This window comes from Coffea arabica, chromosome 11e (assembly GCF_036785885.1).
Source record: "Coffea arabica cultivar ET-39 chromosome 11e, Coffea Arabica ET-39 HiFi, whole genome shotgun sequence".
NCBI lineage: Eukaryota > Viridiplantae > Streptophyta > Magnoliopsida > Gentianales > Rubiaceae > Coffea > Coffea arabica.
The window spans coordinates 62087243-62109415 of record NC_092331.1 but is presented as its reverse complement, the minus strand read 5'-3'; the positions used below and the strand labels follow the sequence as shown (position 1 = coordinate 62109415).

Below are 22173 nucleotides of genomic sequence, written 5' to 3'. Positions count from 1 at the left end.
CACAAAAGACAAAAAGAAAAATAAAAAATAAAAGTTTGGAGGAGCTAGCCAATTGAATATAAAGATGATCTACTGTGAATTTTATTAATTTTAAATTCGTTGTGGGATGATGAAAGTTAAAAGCAAAACCCATTTGGATTACTATTTGTTAAAATTTCTGTTGAAAAATGTATTATAATGATACGATTGAAAAATAGGTTTATAAAAAAATATAAAAATTTGTCGGAAAAAAAGTCACTTTCCAAACAATGGATTTGCGCTAGAATAACTACCATTACTGCTAAAAGTCCTTTTTGACCTTACGTGCCGTTTACGACACCAAATTATACCAAAAAAAATGGGGTAGCAGACGGGACTCATCTAGCCATCAACCCCAGCCGCCTCTCATTAGTCATTAGTCCACCCCCTTAGTCATAGCACCTCAACCTTTGTAATCAATTATGCAGACGGCATATATATAACCATATTCTTCCTTGTTTGGAATTCTTCATTTCCCCTCTCCCACAACTACCCACCCCATCCCGCACCCCTCTTTCGTGTCATGGAAAATTATTCACCGATTTTCCAATACTCTTCTTCAACATTAACATCTTCAGCTTCAGCTTCAGCAGCTCCTATGTTATTAATGAACCCGATGACTTCAAATGCCACAGGCAGTACTGAACATCAAAGTCATGACAAAGCAAATAATGGGGTACTAGGCTTGATGTCTAGCGTGGAAGCTCCTACTTCAGGTGTTATAAGTAATCTTTCCCGGAGCAGCAGCAGCTTTGTTGGCACTGAAACTGAGGTCAAATCGGGCAAGAAAAAGGCAGACAAGAAAATTAGGAAGCCCAGATATGCTTTCCAAACCAGAAGCCAGGTTGATATTCTTGATGACGGTTATAGATGGAGGAAATATGGACAAAAGGCTGTGAAAAACAACAAATTTCCAAGGTTAGTAGTTTCCTCTCCAATCCCCACTATAACAGTAGTATTTTCGTTTTGATTCTTTATGCATCGTCTTAGGTTGCTGCAGCCCGTGTTTTTATCAAGATCTAGTCGTTGCATGTTGAAGCGATTGATTAGTGGAAGGCCTTGATCATGCTTAATTAAAATCTTTAGGAAGCCAGTATAGTTCCACGTCTCTATTTTTTTTTTGGGTAGAAATAATTCAACTCCAATTAGTAGTCACAACAAAGAACAGGAGATGCAGTTTCTTAGTTGAGAACGACTAGATCGATCTTGAAGAAACTCTCACACGATCACACCTAGGCGTTTAGTTACCAGATGACACAATTAATCAACTAACGCCATTTCTTTCCAATTTTATCCTTTGTTTTTACTAGGCTTGATGGTTCGAATTTGAGTTTAGCTTTAGAAAGATTGTTTCTACTGTTAAAAACGTCTAATGCTTTCCAATTTTTTTGAACTCTAATGATTTCTTTTTTTTTTTTAACTCCTTATTAACACTAAACAATGGGCCAAAAGCCTTGGCTTCTTTAACTGTTTCTGCATAAATCTTAAAAGTAAGACTTTTTTTCTTACAAAAAAAACCAAGAAGAGATAAATTAGGCCCTAGGTTGTGGACCACACCTTGTTACAGAACGTCGGGTGGAGCTCTTGAGGACTCCCTCCTAGCTTCGACCCAGGCTACTCAGCTCAACTAGCACGTACCTTTACCATCTTCACGCTTTCCCCTACTTACTAGACTCAAAAAGGAATTATAATGGTTACTAATCTGATAGTAAAATGTTATGGTATAACGCTTAAAAGCACCGTTTATATCCTCCCTTGCATTTTGCATTTGAAGGATTCCGGTATGGTGATCAAAGTCATCACTGGTTAGGGGGGGGAAAAATGAGAAAAGTACTGTCACTTCGCTAATCACAACGTTTAGAGCTTTAGATAGGATGATGGATAACAATCGGAATGGGAATTCGGTACTTTAAATGCATGCTTAAAAGCTGACCTCGTCCAATTAAGAGATCGTCTGTTCTTAATTCTATTACCCAGCTGGGAGACTAGAACAGCCATTTACTGAAGTGGCTGGGTGATATATATATATATATATATAAGCAGTTAAGCTCCCTAGCTCTCTACAATCTGTTGCGCACTGAAGCGACTAAGTTTAGACGGTTCAAGAGTTTAAGTGGTAATTAATACCATTAGAAATACTGTATATGTTAAGTGTTACTAGTTGATCATGAGTAGAATCTAGCCATGAAAGAAGGAATGGCCAATCAAGTAGTAAGAGATAAAGTTGTAGTGCGTACGTAGACCTTGATTGCTGGATTTTTGCACGTAAAACATGTCCTTGATGCGCTAAAAGGTCCCGAATTAGAGTAGACCACCAGACCCCAAATCACTATGAAATATCAGTTTCATCATGTTTCTCTCGGTCGGAACTTGTTCTGGTTCTGCTAATAGTCAGAGCTCATCTACGACTGATAAATATAACTGTGATCAATAAACCTCCAAAACTCGCTACTTAATTCGTACGTTGTGCTGTCTGGAGGAAGGAGCGTCAACTATTGCCGGCTTGGTCATGAATTACTTACCAGCTTCATCAAGCTGTAAATGACACACGCACACACTTGTTGAAATCCGAAAAAAATTCAAGCGCTAATAAGTGTGGAGTATCAGACGAGTGTATATTTGATAATCGTCCAACCCGAATACGTAATTGTGATTAGTCGGGTCCGGTTTACCCGACGTCCGGATACCCCTCCGTCAGAAAAGAAAAAAAAAAGAATACGTAATTGTGATCGAGACCCTCTATATTTGTTAGCCAACCAGGTTGTGCCCTTGACAATTTGGAAGCAGTTAATTTCCGGTGATATCATTGATGACATTAACCCTTCAGCTCTGGATTGTCAAAACACATGGCGCCCGCCTTTCTAGCTGATCAGTCTGTCTGTCTCTGGACAAATCGAGAAAAACATGACTGCGAGAAATCTAAGAAATGCACGTTCATGACTGCGGAATGGATAATTCGTTTGAGAACCTGCGTATGATCTTGTCAATTATTGTCGGCGGCGCCTTATTTGATTTAGCTAAGGCAGTGTACTCGAGACATTTTGTAAAAGCTGAGGAAGGATATAAGAATTGAACAAAACAATTAATAGCAGAAGCACTCTAGTTGTCCTGGTAATGCATTTAGATGTGAATTGAATTGAATATATGCATGTGTGAATCAGGTGCGGGTCCAGGGTTCACGTTTCTTCCTCGTGTTGTTTGAAAAGACCGGGACCCTTTTGACGGAAAAGGCTGGCTGGAGACTGAATAATGCCAGTCAAAGTTTTAGTTTCTACCGTTCAAAGATTGGGGGCTGGAAGTGGAACAGCAGCCCGCTTATGCGAGATCTCGAAAACAGGATAAGAACAAAGCACGATTATATCAGAAATGGACACATATTATTTATATGCGCATAAGAATAAAACTGTTCTATTCTAATCGTGCATATTTTAGCCTGTCTAGATCTCTATCCCACATATTATATACGTGCACAAGGATAAAACTTGCTTCTTGTTTCTCACGCATATTTTTGTTGTAATTTTCGACGTACAGGAGCTACTATCGCTGTACGCATCAAGGCTGCAACGTGAAGAAGCAAGTGCAGAGGCTATCTAAAGACGAAGGAGTTGTGGTGACAACTTATGAGGGGATGCATTCGCATCCAATCGAGAAATCCACAGATAACTTCGAGCACATCTTGACTCAGATGCAAATTTACACTACTTCTTTCTGATATGTACTGCCATGTTGTAATGATGATTTTAGATTTTTAAAAAAGTATATAACCGCAGCAAGATTAATGTTTCTTTGAACTTCACCATAATCCTGTTGCAAAGAAAGAATAAATCGGTGTAATTATTTGATGAGCACTACATATAGCCTCATAGCTCGCCTTGAACCCATGTCTACGTTCAGCCCATCGCATGAATGGTATGGGGACCGGAGTGCCTACCTGAAATATTTTATTGCGTGAATTTTACCCACAACATATTTTAGGTCTAACTCCAATTTGCACCCCTTGAGTTGAGTTTGTACCGTATTCTTACTTTGCACTCTAAATATTAATTTTGAACGCATTACACCCCAATCTCTCATATTTATCCCACTTAAGTCCAATCGATAACATTATTAACAAAATTAATAAAATGATAGACGGTGCAAATCAATGACAGTGTTCTAAAAGTGGCAAAATATTTTAAAGATATTGCAATTAGAACAACATGACACATCATTGTTGATTCGTACTATCATGTATCTTGTTAATTTTGATAACCAAATTGTCAATTAGACTTAATCGGGACACGCCTGAAAAATTAGGGTGCAAAATATCTAAAATTAGAGTTTAGGGTCCAAAATAAGAATGATGTACAAGTTTAGGAATACAAAGTGGATGTAGTCCTATAATTTACTTGGAAGGGGAGGGGACCGAGGGGTGGTGGAAGATATTGGGATGCCAATGCACGATTGAAACTTCAAAATTTTCTTGGTTGGTTGCATGCTTTCCTCGACCCCTTTTTTTCCCCAGAAAGGCCTGTGACGGGAAGGAATAAGCGGGGAACCGAAATAGTTTTAAGGCGAACGACGGTACATCTGCTTCTCAAGTTATATAACTACTACTTTACTACTAGTCCAGAAGCCCTTGCTTCTTTATCTCTCTTTCAGTTTAATTAACACATGATAGCAACATGCTACTGAAGTAAATCCTCTATTGAAATATAGGTGCTGCTGTGTCTTTTTATCCAGCAAAAAAATTAACTAAAAATAAAGAACGAACAAACGGGAAGTCTGGAATGAGTAGGACTAGCAACAGAAATAGCAGCAGCAACAGAGGGAAAGGCTCTTGATTGAAGGGTTGCGGTTTCAACTTTCAACTCCCATTAATGATTAAACTGCATCCAAAATTCAAACCAAATGGGGACTTTCGCGTGCATCTCACACGATTATTCCCGGCGCAAATGTTAGAAACGGACTTGTCAAAGCGAGAATTAGGATCCTATATTGACGACAATACGGTACACTTAAGGGTGGCAACGGGACGGGTGCCCCCGCGTTAAAATGGGGCAAGGGCAGGGCAACATATACTTATCCCAACTCCCGTCTCGTTTCCTGCATAAAAAATTATATTTATTTATTTATTTAAATTTATAGATTTACATATATATATACATAATCTAATAATATAGTTATAATCTAATTTTTTATATTTAATAATATAATTGTGTATCTCTAATGACTAATAAGTAATATTCTATTATTTAATAAAGTAACTAAACCAATAGTACTATATGTGTACTCGCACTTGATTATGGAATAAATAAATGGTATACAAAAGATTTAACTTCTACTTTTAAAATTATATAATTTTTTTTGCATTTCTTTATTTATTAAATCTATGGCTTTTTTTTTTTATTTTGGTGCAGCTACGTGCTCTATTTCGGAAAGGATATCATGTAATACATTGTTTGATGAAGAAGATGATGTTGATTGTGTTACTGAATAGGTGTTAAAGAAATTTGATTCATCTAAATTGATCAAGTTTCTTCTTTTATTATGGCATCAAATTTTAGGGTTGTTTTATCAAATGAGTTATCACATCTCGAGATTGATGAAGAGCAAATGTTCTGAAGTTGTTGAGCTAGGTTGATGAAGTGAAAAGCTGGACTTATTGTTGAGCATCTTTAATTTGTTGAATATGAGAAATCAACTTGACTGAATTTGTTGAATACAGGAATGTAACTTGACTTGTTGTGTTTTGTTTCTATCTTGACAGCTTGTTAATCTTATTTACTATTGTTTACAATTGTGTTATTGTAAGTGAACAAACAATTGTGACTTGGTCCTATTACATCTTAATCGAATGTTTTAATGTCATTTTTATTGTATTGACAAATTGCTAATTTTTTTTTTAATTATTAGTATTTGTAACTTGTTAAATGGTCTAAAGTTGAGTACTTAAACATGTTTTTATTAAATATTTTGAGATAGAATGACTGATAAAATTGACCTGTGAATAAGCAGATTATTAAATATGATAGGTTGATTTCTTCCCCGTGGAGAACCGCAGGGGAGATGGGACGGGGAGAGTTATTTGACAAAGGTGCGACCCTATTACAACCCTTAGATATAGTATATAGACACTAAGTCAAAGGATGTATACATTAATATAATAAATGTAAACAGTAACACAACATGATAAAAAAAACCATAAATTTTTTGATACATTAAAATTGGTGCTTCGCATTTAATTTTCAGCATTCAATTAAAAAATATTCAATCTCCATCATGAAAGCACCCTGTCGAAATAAAATCTACAAAAAAAAAAGTGCTTTGCCACATCAGAATATATGGTATTAGAACTTAGATGTGGTAATGTAGTTGTCGACTGGATTTTTTTTTTCTTTTTTTTCAGGTAAATGCAGTCGACTGGACTATAGAAGGAACGTGTCAACCATTGTATTGATCTCTATTCCACGTCCCTAAAGAGCCCATCTGCCTATGTAAATTGTCAAGAAAATGATGCAGCGATTGAGAATTAAGAGCTTCTTCCTATGACCGTTGACAAACGCCACGGCATTTTGTCAATTCTCGTCACCTTCCATTATTTAATCGATAGATAAGCCCATTCTTACTTTGATTCATCTTAAGCTGTCAGAATAAAATCATTGAGCTTTGGTTCAAGTGGCCACCAAAAAGGGATTAAGATCCCTCTTTAGACTGTAAGTCCGAAGTTCGAACCTTACTTACAATGAAAAAAATTCAAAGAAAATGCTAGAGCGTCCCTTTAATCTAATAAATTCTTATACCTACTAATTCCTTATACACAACCTAAAACTTACTCATACCCAACCTAAAACTGACAGAATAATACAGCCAAGTCTAAATTACTTGCTGCTGAAAATTTGTTAATTAACAAAGGATGATGCAGATTTTGAATGAATATACGGGTCACTGATGCCGGTGTTTATCAATTCAAAAACGCTGACTTGTAGAACAAAGCGGACTGTAGAAACCTTGTGTATGTTGGGTAAATCTTTTTTCAAGTTTTTAATGCGGCAGTTTTCTCCTCTACTTATGGTCATTCGACTACAGATAGATTTTTCGCTCATACCAAAATGTAACGAATTCCAAAATTCATTTTACACTTTCATTTTCAATATATCTATATAACTATATATATATGTATATATGTTCAGTCAGCTTTACGTACGAGGTGTTTGTGCTGATCATGTAGCCACAAAAATGTTGTGTGACCTGTTTCGCTGTATTACTAATCCAACGCAAACATGTAGAATATTTAACTCTTTTTCATGTTTAGTCAGATCCCAGTTTTTGTTATTTTAAATTCAAGCAAGTAGACTGGAGCTCGACATGGTCATCAAATAAAATTGTTGGATGAATTTTGGAATAGTCCTGCGACAGCACGACTCAAGTACAAATTTTGGAATAGTCCTGCGTTAGCACAACTCAAGTAAAGTCTCAATTTACGTCATATATAGTTAATACTTAACGCTTTTGAGTTTAATTTGCTGGTTAGTTTTTTACGTGCAATGGAACAAAAATTAACTTGTTTTTGACATCAAGGTATCCTCAGCCGAAAGTAAATAAACCAAGAAGTATATATCACTTGAAGTTAACTCTAGTTAATTTGACCTCAATAAAGTTTCATCCTTGTTAAAAAAAATTATTGACTAGCAATTCCCATTATTTTGTTGTTTTAATTTTTTTGATATACATATTGCAATTTGCTTCAATTTTTTTAGTTGAAATTCTTATATTTGTAAGTATAATGTTAATGAAAAATATATATCAAAAGAGTTAACCGGAATGATAGAAACAGTAATTTAATCAACCCAATAAGAAGAAAAAAGAAGAAGAAAAGCAGTGTATGGCATGACTATTAAATTATCGGTACCAAGGATAAAAATAAATTGGTGCATTTTGGGAAAGTTTCATATCCCCGTTTAATGTAGTAAAGATAAAAGGAGCAAGAATTTTTGTTTTTTTTCCTTCATAGGACTAGAAAATCAAGCACAAACTTTACCAAACATAAGTTGACAGTCAACCACAGGCTCTATTTGGAAGGTTGGTTTTTAATATATAAGTATTTTTTTTAACAAATTTGTGGATAGAAACCCTTGGAAAACACCTCAAGGTTCTCAAAATACATACCAAAATATCACAAAACACAGGAGTTTTTTTCCTTTCTTCTTCTTCCCCTTCTCCTACCTCAACAGGTGTCGCTGCTCCTCCTTTTTTTCTTTCCTTCCCTCTCCCTCCTTCTCTTCCTCATCCTCTTTTTCCTTGCAAGACTCTTAGTCCATTGGACTGGTCTAATAACTTTTTGAACTTAAACCATAGGTTCAAAATGGACAATTCAAAATTATTTGATAATCCATAGGTCTGGACTTATATATCATTCCTTTCCTTCCTTCATTTCCGATGTGGGACATTTTACTTATTCCACCCTAGAAATTTTGCATCATTGCAAAGTCTGATTATCATTCATACTATCCACTTAATCATATACAGATTCTAGATGTGACTTGTACGGGTTCCAAAAGTGGCCCACATCGAACTTGATGCTTAATTTTGCAAGTTCTATAAGTGACTCCTGTCGAACGTGGTATTTAACTCTCCATAACACTTAGTTTATTGCACTCTGGAGTTTGAATCACAACACCATTTAGTCCAAACTCACCTCATGCAAAGATTACGTGAGATTCGTTTTAATACCATTTAAATACCCCGATCCCACTAGAATGGTCCAATAATTTTTTGATCTGAAATCACATATTTAAAATGGTTAATCCAAAGTTATTTGATAGTCCATGGGCTATGAGTTATATGTCATTCCTTTTCTTCCTCTATTTCCAATGAGGAGGGTATGGCAGAGGAGAGGAAAGAAAAAAATGAGGAGAAATATGAAGGATAAAAAAGAGGGAAAGAGAAAGGGGTGATGGCAGTGGAGATGTTGGGCAACAGTGGTTGGAGTAGTAGTGGTGGCAAGGAGGAAAAAGAAGAGAGAAGATAAAGGGGAAAAAAAAGGAAGAAATAAAAAGAAGAGTAAAAAAGTTTTTCAAATTCTCCACAAAAAATTGTTATTCAAATCCTACAATAAACTAGGGTAAAATTTGATACAAACATTCAAAATACACACCATCCAGACGGACCCTAGAACCTTCCCAATTATATAGATATACCGTTTGGAAGTGTGAAATGTGGAAAAAAAATTAATTATATAGAGTCCATATGGATTGGGTGTTTTTGGAAATTTTTAAAAAAGTACACTGTATGTATTTCAAAAACTTTCTGTTGTAGATAATCCACATGGATCAAGTGTTTTTTAGGATGTATTTTCACCATCATTCACCATACATTACGACCCTTCACCTATCACTGCTTCTTCCTATTTCCCTCCTCTATTGTTGCTCATCCATTCCTCCTCGTCTCTCTTCCACTTCCTTCATTCTCTTTCCTTTCTCTCTCCTCTTTTTTGGTTGCATTAGCCACGGGAGGAGAGGGAAGAAAAAAGAAAAGGAATGAAAAAGAAAGAGAAAGTAGGGAGAGAAAGAGGACGAGAAAGGATGGAAGGGTCGATGATGGCAGTAGAGGAATGAGAAGATGAAAGGATGTGGGTAGGCCTGTCAACGGACCCGGACTCGGACCGGATCCGTCAAATTTTTACGGGTCCGGATAGTGATATAATTTCGTTACCTGGACCCAGATCCGTTTTATCAAACAAAAAAACGGACCGGATACAGAATATAATATTTCGACCCGTATCCGGATATAAAATAAATTAATAATTAAAATATATATATATTTATCAATAATATACCCCAAATTTACTTCTATACCCCAAACAACTAAATATTATCCAAATCCTAATACACTCTTTAGACTTCACTTCAGCCGCCGCACTGCACCTCCTTCACGTCTGGAAGCTCTTTACTCTCTTAGTCTCTTTTGCTCCTCCACCTCCACCTCCAGGCTCCAGACTTCGTCCCTTTTCCAAGCTTCAAAGAGGAGCAAGACAAAATCAGAGAGTAGCAAAATACGGAACTGGGATGGGTAAAAAAGGAAGAAACAAAAAAACTTTTTGCTGCAGAAGCAGAATAATGATACGACCAATTTGGCTCTTGCTGAAACCTGAGTATCTAAGATGCGGAGAAAAATTCAGTCTTATGCTTTGGATTGCTCATTGTCCAAGCTGGTGTAGACAGCTTCGCTGCTTGGGGTTCAGTTTCAATTTGGAGTAAAAAGAGTCATATTATTCTTATGGAACAATGACTAGTTGAGATCAACATCAGAGATAATGATAATCTTATAATGTATTTAATTTCTCTAATTTGGTGTGGTGTGTATTGATAGAAAGAAATGCACTGGTTTAGAAACAAAAATATATTGCTTGACAGTGTGAGAACTGGAAAATTTTCTGAATTTCTAGGCCTTATTTTCTTTCTTTGCACCCGTTTTTCTATATTTGTGTTATTATGTTAACTTTAGAGATATTTTTATAAGTAAATATAGTTTTAAATTATTTTTCTAGTATAAGTTAGTTCATGAGATATTAGAAGTGTATATTGGACGTGGGACCCGCTAGTGGCGTTAAGCGCGATAAATTTGATCAATTAGGTTACGTTTTGTATACCGGGATTAATTTATTAGGTGTTAAGAGATAATTAGAGGTTACTTAGATGGTTTAATTTTGGAGAGACAAAAGGATAAGTTTGAACCATTAAGAGTGCCATGTGTCGCGACCCGATTGGATGGTTGACTTGCCTAACTTTCTTACCTTTACTAAAAGAATAATTTTGACCCAAAATCATCTCTAATTTTCATCCTCTTGGCCAAACCTCTTAGGGAGAAAAAAGAAAGAGAGCTTCAATTTTCATCTTCCATTTCTTGCTTACAATTTGAAATCCAACCGATTAAATCTCGAATTTGTCCACTAAAGTGACTTGGTAAGGGAGTTTGAAGGTCTTGGTGGAGTTGTTTTGAAAAGAAAAATCCTAAGTTATCATATTTCTTGAAGTGTCAAGGTACTTTGCTGACAAACTTCCTCTTTACTTCAATTAATTGATAAATAGTGGCTTATAGTTGTTATAGATGCTACTTTGTGGAAGATTTCATGGATTAAAGTGAAGTTAGCTAAATTTCTGATTTTTTGGGGGATTTTTCTATTTTCATATGATGATTATGGTTGGCCTTGGATTGATGGTTCTAAATTGTGTTAAATGGATCCCTTGTGCGTTAATTGCGGTTATTTGCGGAAAATTTCAGTTTTAGGGTTCCAATCTGTCCTGTTTTGGCCGGCTTTATTAGTGCATGTTAGAGGCCGAATCAGGCTTAGGTTAAAACATGAAAGTTGTATAAAATGATGTTAACTAGTTGCCTGCAAAATTTCTGTTCAATCGGAGCACTGTAACTTGTGAAATGACCGAAATATCCTTGACTGCCCATGAACCCTGTTTCGCGGACAGATTTCTGTTTTCGTGGAGATTTTCATTTTTGACCATGAAAATGCATGATTTGGCTTTGGAGGTCTTCATAAGAAATGTAGGTATATGTCTTGGCTTCGAAACCCTATAAGATTCGTTTCAATCCGATAAGTGCAGCTTCAGTTGTAGTTGTTGTGCCGAAAGGTGTATTTTATAGTCTATGACTTGTATGTGGTTGATTTGAGATGAATTGGTTTTGATTGTAGGATGGAAAAGTAAGGAATTTAGGGGATATGCTGTCCAAATTTTGGGAGTGTTGGATTTCTTCGAATTTGGTTTGGTTTGGGATATATATAAAAAGGGTTTGGGGTTGTTCGAGCCCTAGGTTTTCATGTTACCTTTTCGTCCCAAAATCATGTTTTGCACATTTGCATGAGTAATTATTTGGCGAAATCTACGACTTGTAGTTGAGCCTCATTTGCGCATTTTATTTACTGGAATTGTGGCTATGAGAATCATAATTGTTTACCTTGGCTATTTTAGGATTTCTTGGTGATTAGAGCCCTACCTTGGTAGAAACTCTGCTTTAACTGGTGAGTGTACCACTCCCCTGAATTGTTGTTTAATTGGTTCATCTATACTTGAAATTTGTGACATGGATAACTATGAACTCTGTTATTCTGAATGAGACGAGGGTATACTTTATCACACTCGTTCTCTTGCCTGTATTGAATGAACTGAAATCTATTACTTGTACTTGTTATGAACTTGAACTTGTTACTTGCGCTTGTTATGAGATCGTTGGAAGTGTATCCAACGATCTTCCTGTTAACTTGAGTTCAACCTCATGGGGAGTTAATTAAGTCGAGCCAACAAGGGCTTGGTCGAGGTAATTGACAATTCATGGGTGCCTGTTCCTGAGGAATCTTTGGGTATTGAGACTCTTGATTCCGGTATATTCGAGTATTACCAATTCTGTACTGTTCGTCGTTCGGGCCCGGTAAGGGGTATGTTTGGTGAACGGGATTTTGGCGCAAGAGGGGTCTACGGACATGAGTGTGTCATTAAACGTTGACGGAGAGTCAACGAGACTGGATCAAGTATTGCAACGGGGATTTGGCTCCTGAGAGCCACCTGTATCCTTTAAATTGTGGTGTTCGTTCATTTCTCTTACTTGATGTGTATATGTGGCCTAAAAGTGTTTTCTCATGATTTCTACTGTTATACTTTTGGTACTTCATTGAGCTTTTAACTCACCCCGTTCCTTGATTTTTATTTTCCTTACAGGAAACCATCGTTTGGACTTTTGATTTTTGAAGAATGAGTTGATCTAGTTTAGATATTTTGTATAGCTCCTCAATGGTTGGAAACCCTAATTGTACTTGGATTCAAATGTTTTCTTTTGATTTGCAAAAATACGAATATGATTTATAAAAGCGTGTACTCATGTTCATGTGTTATATTTGGTTTGTATATGTCCATTTCAAGAATTATATGAAGTTATTTGTATTCGATTGGGTCCCGGTCGGATTGTGACATGGCAAGCACTATTCACTTTCCGTTTCAATTTTCATTTTTCTGTTTCGTGATTTTGCTTTGTTTAAGCGCGTTACTGTATTCCGGCACGTTTTGAGTTGTGTTTAACCGTCTTAGTAGTTCTGACGAGAGTTGGGCAGGCGGTCCGCCGAATCCTTTGGTTCGCCTTAGGGTGAGATGGGGCTGTCATAGGCAGTCTCTGGAAAATTGAAGTTATCCATTCTGTTAAGAATTATGATGATTATCCCACTTGATATGGAACAATGATTGTTTTTTATTTTGCTGTAAACCAGGTTTGAGAATTTTTTCAGGGTAGACCCGGATCCGGGATCCGTCCGATCCGGGTCCGAGACATAACTTCTAATACCTGTCGGGTAAACAGATCGGGTCTTGAATCGGTATAGAATGGCAGGTCCGGGTCCGAAATAATGAATTTCGGCCCAAATTCGACCCGTTGACAGGTCTAGATATGGGTGGTGAGTGAAAAAAAATAGTGATAGAGTTGTTTTTATTATTTTATTTTTTTGTTAAATGCATTTGAAATTGTGTGTATTTGGAGTATGTTTGAAGGGCATTTTTTTTAGTGTGTTATTGTAGATTTCAAAAATAAAAAAAATTGTGATAGAGTTTTTTTTTATTACTTTATATTTTTTTGTTAGATGAATTTGAGATTGTGTGTATTTGGAGCATGTTTGAAAGACATTTTTTTTTTTGAATATGTTACTGCAAATTTAAAAAACAAAAACTTGTTTTTAAAATACCCACTAATCCAAACAGTAGAATCTTATGGGATAATAACCACTGAGCTTTGGCTCAATGACCACAAAAAAGGGATTAAATCTCTCTTTGAACTATAGGTCGGAGGTTTGGACCTCACAAGCAATGAAAAGATCCAAAAGAGGTGTTAGAACACCCCTTTTGTCTAGTCAGATCTATATACCTGCTAGTCCCTTACATAGCCTCTTTAGGTTCCCGGTCTCTGTAGATTATGATAGATTAGGTTACGAGAATATTATCGTTGTGAGAAAAAAAAATCATACAGGATAATGGATAAAATGTTCAAACTACACGGTGTTAATATGCAATTTACAAATTTTATGAACTGAAATCTTCATCAAGGAAGCCCGACGGGTACAAAAATCTTCCGTTGCAAAGGAGGCCCATATATCGAAGTCATCTGACTTGGGTCCCCTAGAGTGACTTTTAGTCCCCTACTGTTGCTGTTATTGATCCACAGAGTGGAAATTTCCTAGCAAAACTGCTGAAATTTGGGGTAATATAAACCATTCGGAAAGTCTTAAAAAAAAAAAAAAGCTGAAACAAAAGCAGTAAAACTGTGACTAGGGTCGAATTTTAGCTAGAGCTCTGCTTGTTAAAAGCTGAAAATCTTTCAGGTGTCAAATAAGCATGATTGTAATAATCAGATCAATTAAGAAACGATCAATTAAGAAATGAGCTAAGATTGAATTGGGATGAGTTCAACTTGTTTGAGGCCCAAGCCCAACCATGGCAAGTTGTATTCATTACACACAGATGGATTATTAATATCTCCCTTTTATCCACGATTTTTCAAGAAATAATATATCATATCTATCAGATTTTTCTCATATTAATTAGTTAATTGGGTTTCATGCAAGGCAGACAAAGTTGTGCATGAATTGGCCCATTATGCTTAATTTGCTCCAAACTTTGTTGGCGTTTTTTCTGCCAAAAAATTTTAAGATATTCTCTTAATACATTTCTTAATAATTTTTTATTTCATATATATTACATCACAATATAAAAACTCTAAAAAACTGATATCTAAACCGGACCTTTGCTTGATTATTTCCAACAAATTTCCTTTTTATTAAAACAAAAATTAGAATTGGATTTAATAATAGTTTAGAAGGGCTGAGAGCCGCGGGGTGAACTTTCGTATTCGAGCCGAGTTCTGGCTAATGGAAGCCCGGCTCGCTGGGCCCACTTGACGCTTAATAGCCCTAAGTGGAGCCTTGTTCTCCAAGCTCTTCTTCACTCCTCTCCTACAGCTTTGCTCGATTTATTCTCTCTCTCACACACAAACACACACTAAACCACAAGGCCGACTTTGAAGTTTGGTTTCTGAAGAACAATCAGGGATTTAGCTGCAAGAAAAGAAATTGACTGTACCCCAAAAAATAAAAAAGAAAAAGCTTTAATGCTTCAGTTCGTAACATCCTCTTTTTGATTGATTCTCCAGACAGCGGATGGCCCTACCTCTCGGCAAGCTAACTATCATCGTTGGTGCAGGTGCCTAAATTTTAATTCGTCTTTTTTATATTTCTGTTTTTTCTTTTCTGAACTTTATTATCTGTTGATATGTATTTATTTTTATCGTGTGATTAATTAATTGGTTAGATGTTTAAATTTGTGACTGTCTTTAATGTCATCTGTTCATTTGCTAAGATGGTTACTGAGGGCTTGTTGGAAACCAGTAAATTTGCTGCAATTTGATAATTATTTTGAGTGGGCGGGTAATTATTATGGTGAAGGTACATTAGTTCGTCTATTTCATTGTTTCAGTCATGCTGTTGAATTGGGTTCAGTTGAAGTGGGGAGTTTCTTTTGGAATTTAAACCTCAAATCATCTTTTAAGTGGGTTATCAAGAGGTAGTGATACTAAGCAATTGGGCTAATTGGAACTTCTATAATGGTGAGGAGAAGCAAAAGTTAGTCCGGGTAAGTTATTCCTCTTATTTGGCTACTATGGAAAAATAATGCTAGAATGGAAATACTAACCATAAAGGGAAGACATTTTCAGAAAAAGAATTCGGAGCCGTATAGGCCATGGCAAAGTGTCTGTATGTATATTTGTAGCTGTATAAATGGATCTTGAGGTGTTTTCTTCTCAATTAAAGAGGAAGAAGCATTGTAAGTGTTGATAGATGTCACTTGTGATTCTTGTAGGCCTTGTCGGATCAGTTTTAGCTAAAGAAGGGCGTATATCAGATGTCTCTGACTTCTTTTCAGGTGCCTTGAAGGTATATTTCATGTTGGATACCAAATGCATCTTATTATTCAACATACTATGTTCTTCTTAAAAAGTATTTTGCTGTCTGCTCATCTTTCTCCTATAAAAACAGTCACTGTTTGTTTATTGCAGGTTGTTCTGAGGCAACTTAGACATGATGAATCTACCACTTCAAAGCCCAAACCACAGAATGATTCTCTCATGCAACAGGTTTAAAGCTTTCTCTTGTATTTTCTTTACAGAGTATGCTCTTTATTTACCTTTTTTTGCTGTAGAGTGTTCCTTTTTCATCTTTATGGTGCCTGGATCTTTTGTGTATGCAGCATCAGCACACTTAAAATTTTAAATTACCATGGATTTGTGAAAGTTTTAAAAGAATGTGTCACATTTCACCGGTTTCTTTCAAAACAGTGTACTTTCAGTATACTTGCGGTGTTAAATCTATATTCCTCTTTGATGTACTTAGGAATTTATGATAGGATTTGATTGTGACACATTAGTTATAAGTCAGCGGCAACTTTGGAGGCCACACTTTCCATATTAAAAGAATTGCTCTCTAGTTACTTTGTTGATAGCTTCTACTTGATTAAATCTGCATTGATTGGAGGGTTTGTGTGCATGGTTCCCTTTTAAACAGCTGTCAGCCATCTGAAAATACAATCTTTAAGCCTAGAGAGTGGCGATTGGTCAGGTTAGCTGATTTGCTTGGTACTTGGTCATGGAACTTTATGATGTCCATACCATTTGCATTGTCATTTTCCTAAAAGATTTTTTTTAATTGTCTAGGAGATTGTTTGTAAACATTGTAGAACTGATATATGGCCTGGGCCTTTGGAAATTTTGGGATAAAAAGAAAAAAAAGAAATTGATCTGTGCCTGGCTGTATAAGTTAATCCTTTCTAAATTCCAACTTCTGTATGAATCTGCACCTTTAAAAAGATGTGGTCCGTTTAACTACATCAATGTTATCTCTAATGGTCTTCTATGCATTCAATTGATCTACTTAAATAGCTTAACTCAATGTTTCATTCTGACAGGTTAATAGCCTTCGAGAGGAGCTGCAACTTTTGGCTTCAAATAGATCAATTACAATTGTGACATCAAGTGCTGGCTCTGGTTGGTTGAATGCAGTTCTGTCTTGGTTTCTATAGCTGTGTAAATGATGTTTTCATACCAAGCTTTGTTGTGATTTGAGTACAGGGTGGTAAAATTTTTTTTTTTTTAGTGGTCAAGTGATCTGGTGCCTCGAAAGTTTTGTGAGCTGTTACTTCTTTTGCTTTTGGGATGCCTGTGGTTCCAATGTAAAACCTCACAAGATAGACACTTCCACGAATTGGCGATCTCTGTCATGGCGTAAATTTCATACATTAACTATCCTCCTTTTTGTACAGAAAAAAAAAGTTGTCTCCTCATCTGCTGCCCTCCTGCTTTTCCACCGTATTTCATACACGCTTCTCAATTTTGAACCAATTATCTTGGACACTGATAGATCCACCAACATGTCTGTGTTCTGTTCTATAGAATCCAAAGTTTCCTATGACTTGCTTTGTCTTCTTATCACTGAAATTGAAGCCCTAAATGTAGATATTTATGCATTGTATTGTCAAGTTGTAGCTCTATAGAAAAATAAGAATATCTTGATTTGACTTTGCAGGGGTGAATAGGCTAATATTATTTGTAATCCCATTACTCATGCCATATTTCTTTTGTTTTTTAACAGTATGCTTTTTTATTGCAATTTTCAATCCTTGACCCTTTGTAATAATCATTTGTGCAGCTTCTGGCAGATATGGTGTAATTGTGATTGTTATAGTGGTTGGATATGGCTGTATATGGTGGAAGGTAAATAATGTGTGGTCGCACAATGTCTGAATCTGAGTATAAAAATCTCCTTTTGTCTTTTTTTTTTTTACATTTCCCCCTCCGTATCACATAGAGTTTGTCCCATGGTATCTGCATGTACCAAAAGTTGTTCACCCAGGTTAGGGTGTTTGACATTATAATGGCTGTGGTGCTGTTAAGATGTATGATTCCTTGTGTGAAAGCTGAAACTTTCTTAGGCTCTGTTCTATGCAAAAGGGTGACAAGTCGTCACCTGTCGGTATTTGCTAGTAATCAAAAGCCTAATAGGATTTTCTACTAAGGTCTATTCCTTCTCTCCTCTGCTTGTGTATCATTGTGTTTTGGGCAGGGAAGGGGTTGACAGAAGAGTGATGTAGACTACTAAATTATTTTGTGTGCTTGCAGGGTTGGAAACTCTCTGATATGATGTTTGCAACCAGACGCAGTTTGTCTGATGCGTGTTCTAGTGTATCCAAACAACTTGAGAGTGTCTATTCTGCAATTTCTGTAAGTTTTCCATATTGTATCGCTTAGGATAGCTACTTAATTTGGTAGGAGAGTAATTCAAAGACATTCTTCACATAATTACTGCATAAGTTAAAGAGTTATTGAACTGCATTTTGTGTTTGACATTGTTGCAGATATATATATATATATATATATATATATATATATATTGTTTTGCCCTTCTTTATGGACATCCCGTCAACCTTGGGCCCAATAGAGAGAGAGAGAGAGAGAGAGTTCTGATTTTTTTAGGGGAACTTCAAGGGGGTAGGGGGAAGTGAGGAATTATTAACAGTATTACAGTGACAGAGAAAGTTAATGATAAATGACTTGCTTCTGCTTTGTATTGCAGTTTTGCTCCTCATGTTGTGTACTCATATAACACTCGTCAGCTACGTACATATCATGTTGCTTATATGTTTTCACATAATATGTATGGTGATGATTGGTTGCTTTAAGATTTCATACTGGAAAATAGCTGCAAGAAGTGACTAAAGGTGATTATGCCTTTAAGAGTCAACTTTGTGAAAGGAAATAAATCTATTTCCATAGGTATTTGGTGTCTCAAGAATCGTAATTCTGTCTTCAGTAGGTAAATTTAAAATGTAGCTACATGATAATTGATCATGGATTTACAATGTATTTGAGATTGGTTGTGTTGTCCAGGCCACTAAGCGCCATTTGTCTTCGAGAATTGATGGTGTGGATAGTAAAATTGATGAATGTGCGGGTAATACATCTGCCACAAAAGAAGAGGTAGGATGAGTAAAATGTATTTTGGTAAATGGGAAAATTGTCTTTTTGCCCTTTTGTTTTCATGAGTTAGTGTTTCCTTCTAATTCATGGACCTTGTACAGGTGTCTAAACTACGAGGGGACCTGAGATTGATGGGTGCCGATGTACAGTCAGTTCACCATGTAGTCCGATCCCTGGTAATCCATGTTATTGAGTTTCATGTAGCTTGCCACATCAGAAGCATTATTGTGTTGGTCTAGTTACTAAATAAAGTACTTCATATGTTGCAGGAAACAAAAATCAGCAAGATAGAAGGGAAACAGGTTTTTTTCCTCTTTTCTTTTCTTTTTGTTCAGTGTATTGTGTTGCTGGGGGTTTTAATGGCTAATAATCATGGTCATGGTTTATCACACGTGTGCAGGGTGAAACACTCTTCGGGGTTGGCAGATTGGTTTCATTTGTGAAGAATCTAGAACATAGCAGAACCTTGGATCCTATTGAGGCAGGAGAAGCATCCCTTTACATCATAAATGCTTGTCCTTTTGCAATGTTTCCTTCCTAAATACATTTTGTGGGATTTTATAGGGTGCATTGCCAAGTTCATCTCGGCCAGCTCTTGAAATGCAGCAAATAACTCCATCTAGGGTATGATATCTCTGTAAGACATTGGTTTTTGGTGTTTAGAGGAAACTCATGAACCTATGTCAGCCGTGGTACTACTCATCTTAGAAATTTATGGGTTGAGTACTGGATTAATCCTGGATTGCCTCCATTGTGACATGGGAGATCACATCGGCTTCACTTTTGTTAGCGTATTTCAAGTTAGACTCTGCAGAATTATCTTAGCTGAGTTGAAAATATTTTTGCTGGTGGATGGCTATTTACTTTGTTTTTGGCCAACCTATTGAAACTTGTCTTAATACTGTATTGCTGATCAAAGCTTGCATTTTACCACGAGGTGGTTGTAGTTCTCCTGATTAGTAATACTGGGGGAAGAGAATGAACATGCTGTTCTAGTGTAGGGCTCGGGTGCCCTTGGGCCAAATATCTGGGGTTGCTCTTTTCCATCTTGATGCCTAGTCCACTTATTGGTTCCCTTGCCTTTTGCTGTTATTGCAGGCTGTGTCATTGCCTTCTAATTGTTCAGTGGAATCGCCATCGTCATCTGCATCTAATGGGCCCAGCAAGGTATGCAAACTTCCTGTTATGCAAAGACGTTAATATGATAAGGGAAATGCTCAAATCCACAGTGCTTGAAAATGTTTAGCAGGCAAGTGGAGTGGTTGTCTGTATTCGAAGATAAAATGCTTGTCATTTTGAAATTTAACTGTTATTATGGACTGGATCTGGAACAGTTGTTTTCTATCTGAAGTTCGCTTCTACTATATTGAACTTGCCATTTTTTAACTAAAGTAATGTCGATGGCGTAAGATATGAAGTTATTGATCATTATTGTGTTTTTCGGAGTTCGTTTCTCTTATCCTTTCTCTGGATGTCTCTTTACTGAAACTCGGTTTTTTTTAATACCTCACTCAACTTGTGTATCTATTTCTTTTCTCCAGCGTCCTTTGCAAGGTGGTGTCTTAGACTCGGGCTTGAAGGTAATTGATGAGTTTCTCTTCTTTGGCTTCTTAATTGTGTAGTAGATATCATCGTGCAGAGTGAGTGTGTGATTTTGTGTTTTTCACCAGCTGCATGGAATGTCAAATGGAGTTGAAATGTCCAGCCAAAGGAGTTCTCAGATTTTTTCCAATGACGTTCCTGTCTCAGAAGTGGCAAACGAGTCTTCTGGTTCTGGTATCTTCGGCCTAAAGTCTTCTGGCGGTGCTTTTAATATGGTGAGAAGAAGCTGCAGCGCGAAGCTTTCATTCAATATTTAATATTTATCATGCTTTTCACATGAAACGTAGATGAGAAAGGATATATTTTTTGCCCTTTAAAATACTACTATATATTGGCCTCGCGTACGGGGTGCCAAGCCATATTCATGGTCTTCGAATTTTGTAGGGTTTTCTGTTCACCTTATAAGGTTAATTTAGGATACATGTATGAAGTTCTGGATAAAATTACTGCCTATATTATACAGTGAGACTTCTGGAAGGGAAAAGGATACGTGGAATCACATCCGTTTTGTCAGCGCATTTTTCCCTGATTTGTTGCCCCATTTGACGTGTGGTCTCTGATCGCTAAGATTCGTTAGGTCTGAGTAAAAAGATGGTACCGGTGTGGCACCAAGTTTTTTTGCAGTAGGTTGTCCGTGATGCAGTTTTGACTCTTTCTTTTTTAATTTAAAATTTTGCCATTTGATGAATAACGTAGAAATTGAACTTGGGTAATGCTGTTGGATTTGATGATTCTAGTGGAAAACCCTCGAGTCGAGTATTACTGCTTTTATAACCTTTTTTTCCCCTGTTTTCGATTTACCACCTTATTATGCTCTTGCTTTAAGATTCCGAGACGCACAATTTTTGTCTTTTTTCGCTCTTTGAAGTTTTATATCATGTTTTGGTCTTTTTCATCTGTCAGCTGCCTAGATCTTTTCGCTTCAATTTGCTTTAAGCGGATGAAAAATGAAACCTATGGGTCAGGGTAACAAGCATCACCAAACAAAGATGAAGGGAAAATAAACGAGGCAACTTGTGCGACCATCAAAACATATATTATACTTGAAAAGGAAGATTGCACTGTGTGATTTCGAGCGATTATTATTGTTGGTAAAAAAAGATACATATTAACATGAATAAAAAATATGTGAGAAAAGAAAGAGAATAAACACACAAATAAATATTTAATGATTTTATTAACTTAAAATTCAAAAATAACAATATCAAATTGTAACTTTTTACTTAGGACAATTCATAAATAACAATTCTTAGAGGCTCTTTGAAATCTACTTCTCAAGATTTAATTCAACTTTTGAAGTGTTAACTTAGCACCACTACAAGTATTTATATGCTAATGAGTTTCTTTATATATCAAATACAAATTGGAACCAACTAATAAATCAAGAAAACAACTGGGACTTGGATTATTTCCACAAGAGACGCAAACTTACCAAAATATTAGATACCACCGACTTAAGAAAGACAGAAACTAGGGGTGCGTTTGATAAAACTAAAATCT

General features: G+C 36.2%; 2 protein-coding genes across 3 annotated transcripts; both read left to right on the top strand.

Annotated features, from left to right (window-relative positions):
* The first annotated feature begins 422 nt into the window (after positions 1-422).
* LOC113718755 (probable WRKY transcription factor 75) lies at positions 423-3869 on the top strand. The gene is made up of 2 exons (XM_027243667.2): positions 423-936; positions 3550-3869. The coding sequence occupies exons 1-2, from the start codon at positions 542-544 to the stop codon at positions 3728-3730; spliced, it is 576 nt and encodes a 191-aa protein (XP_027099468.1). The 5' UTR covers positions 423-541; the 3' UTR covers positions 3731-3869.
* Positions 3870-14989: 11120 nt separating this feature from the next.
* Positions 14990-21186, top strand: LOC113719386 (uncharacterized). Of its 2 annotated transcripts, none has more exons than XM_027244596.2 (14): positions 14990-15245; positions 15903-15976; positions 16099-16176; positions 17004-17082; positions 17744-17808; positions 18214-18315; positions 18982-19071; positions 19173-19247; positions 19341-19373; positions 19472-19552; positions 19636-19695; positions 20170-20238; positions 20613-20651; positions 20742-21186. In XM_027244596.2, exons 1-14 carry the CDS (start codon positions 15203-15205, stop codon positions 20928-20930), a joined length of 1077 nt encoding a protein of 358 aa, XP_027100397.1. In that variant the 5' UTR covers positions 14990-15202; the 3' UTR covers positions 20931-21186. The 2 variants fall into 2 exon arrangements, with proteins under 2 accessions (XP_027100397.1, XP_071928592.1); XM_072072491.1 differs by lacking the exon at positions 14990-15245 and adding an exon at positions 15534-15674.
* Positions 21187-22173: the final 987 nt, after the last annotated feature.

Bases quoted from the DNA above. Each gene is read 5' to 3' on its own strand.
- LOC113718755 (XM_027243667.2), top strand. From the start codon at position 542: ATGGAAAATTATTCACCGATTTTCCAATACTCTTCTTCAACATTAACA. The intron at 937-3,549 runs GTTAGTAGTTTC...TTCGACGTACAG, and splicing joins AAAAACAACAAATTTCCAAG to GAGCTACTATCGCTGTACGC.
- LOC113719386 (XM_027244596.2), top strand. From the start codon at position 15,203: ATGGCCCTACCTCTCGGCAAGCTAACTATCATCGTTGGTGCAG. The intron at 19,248-19,340 runs GTAATCCATGTT...CATATGTTGCAG, and splicing joins ACCATGTAGTCCGATCCCTG to GAAACAAAAATCAGCAAGAT. The intron at 19,553-19,635 runs GCAGGAGAAGCA...GGGATTTTATAG, and splicing joins GAACCTTGGATCCTATTGAG to GGTGCATTGCCAAGTTCATC.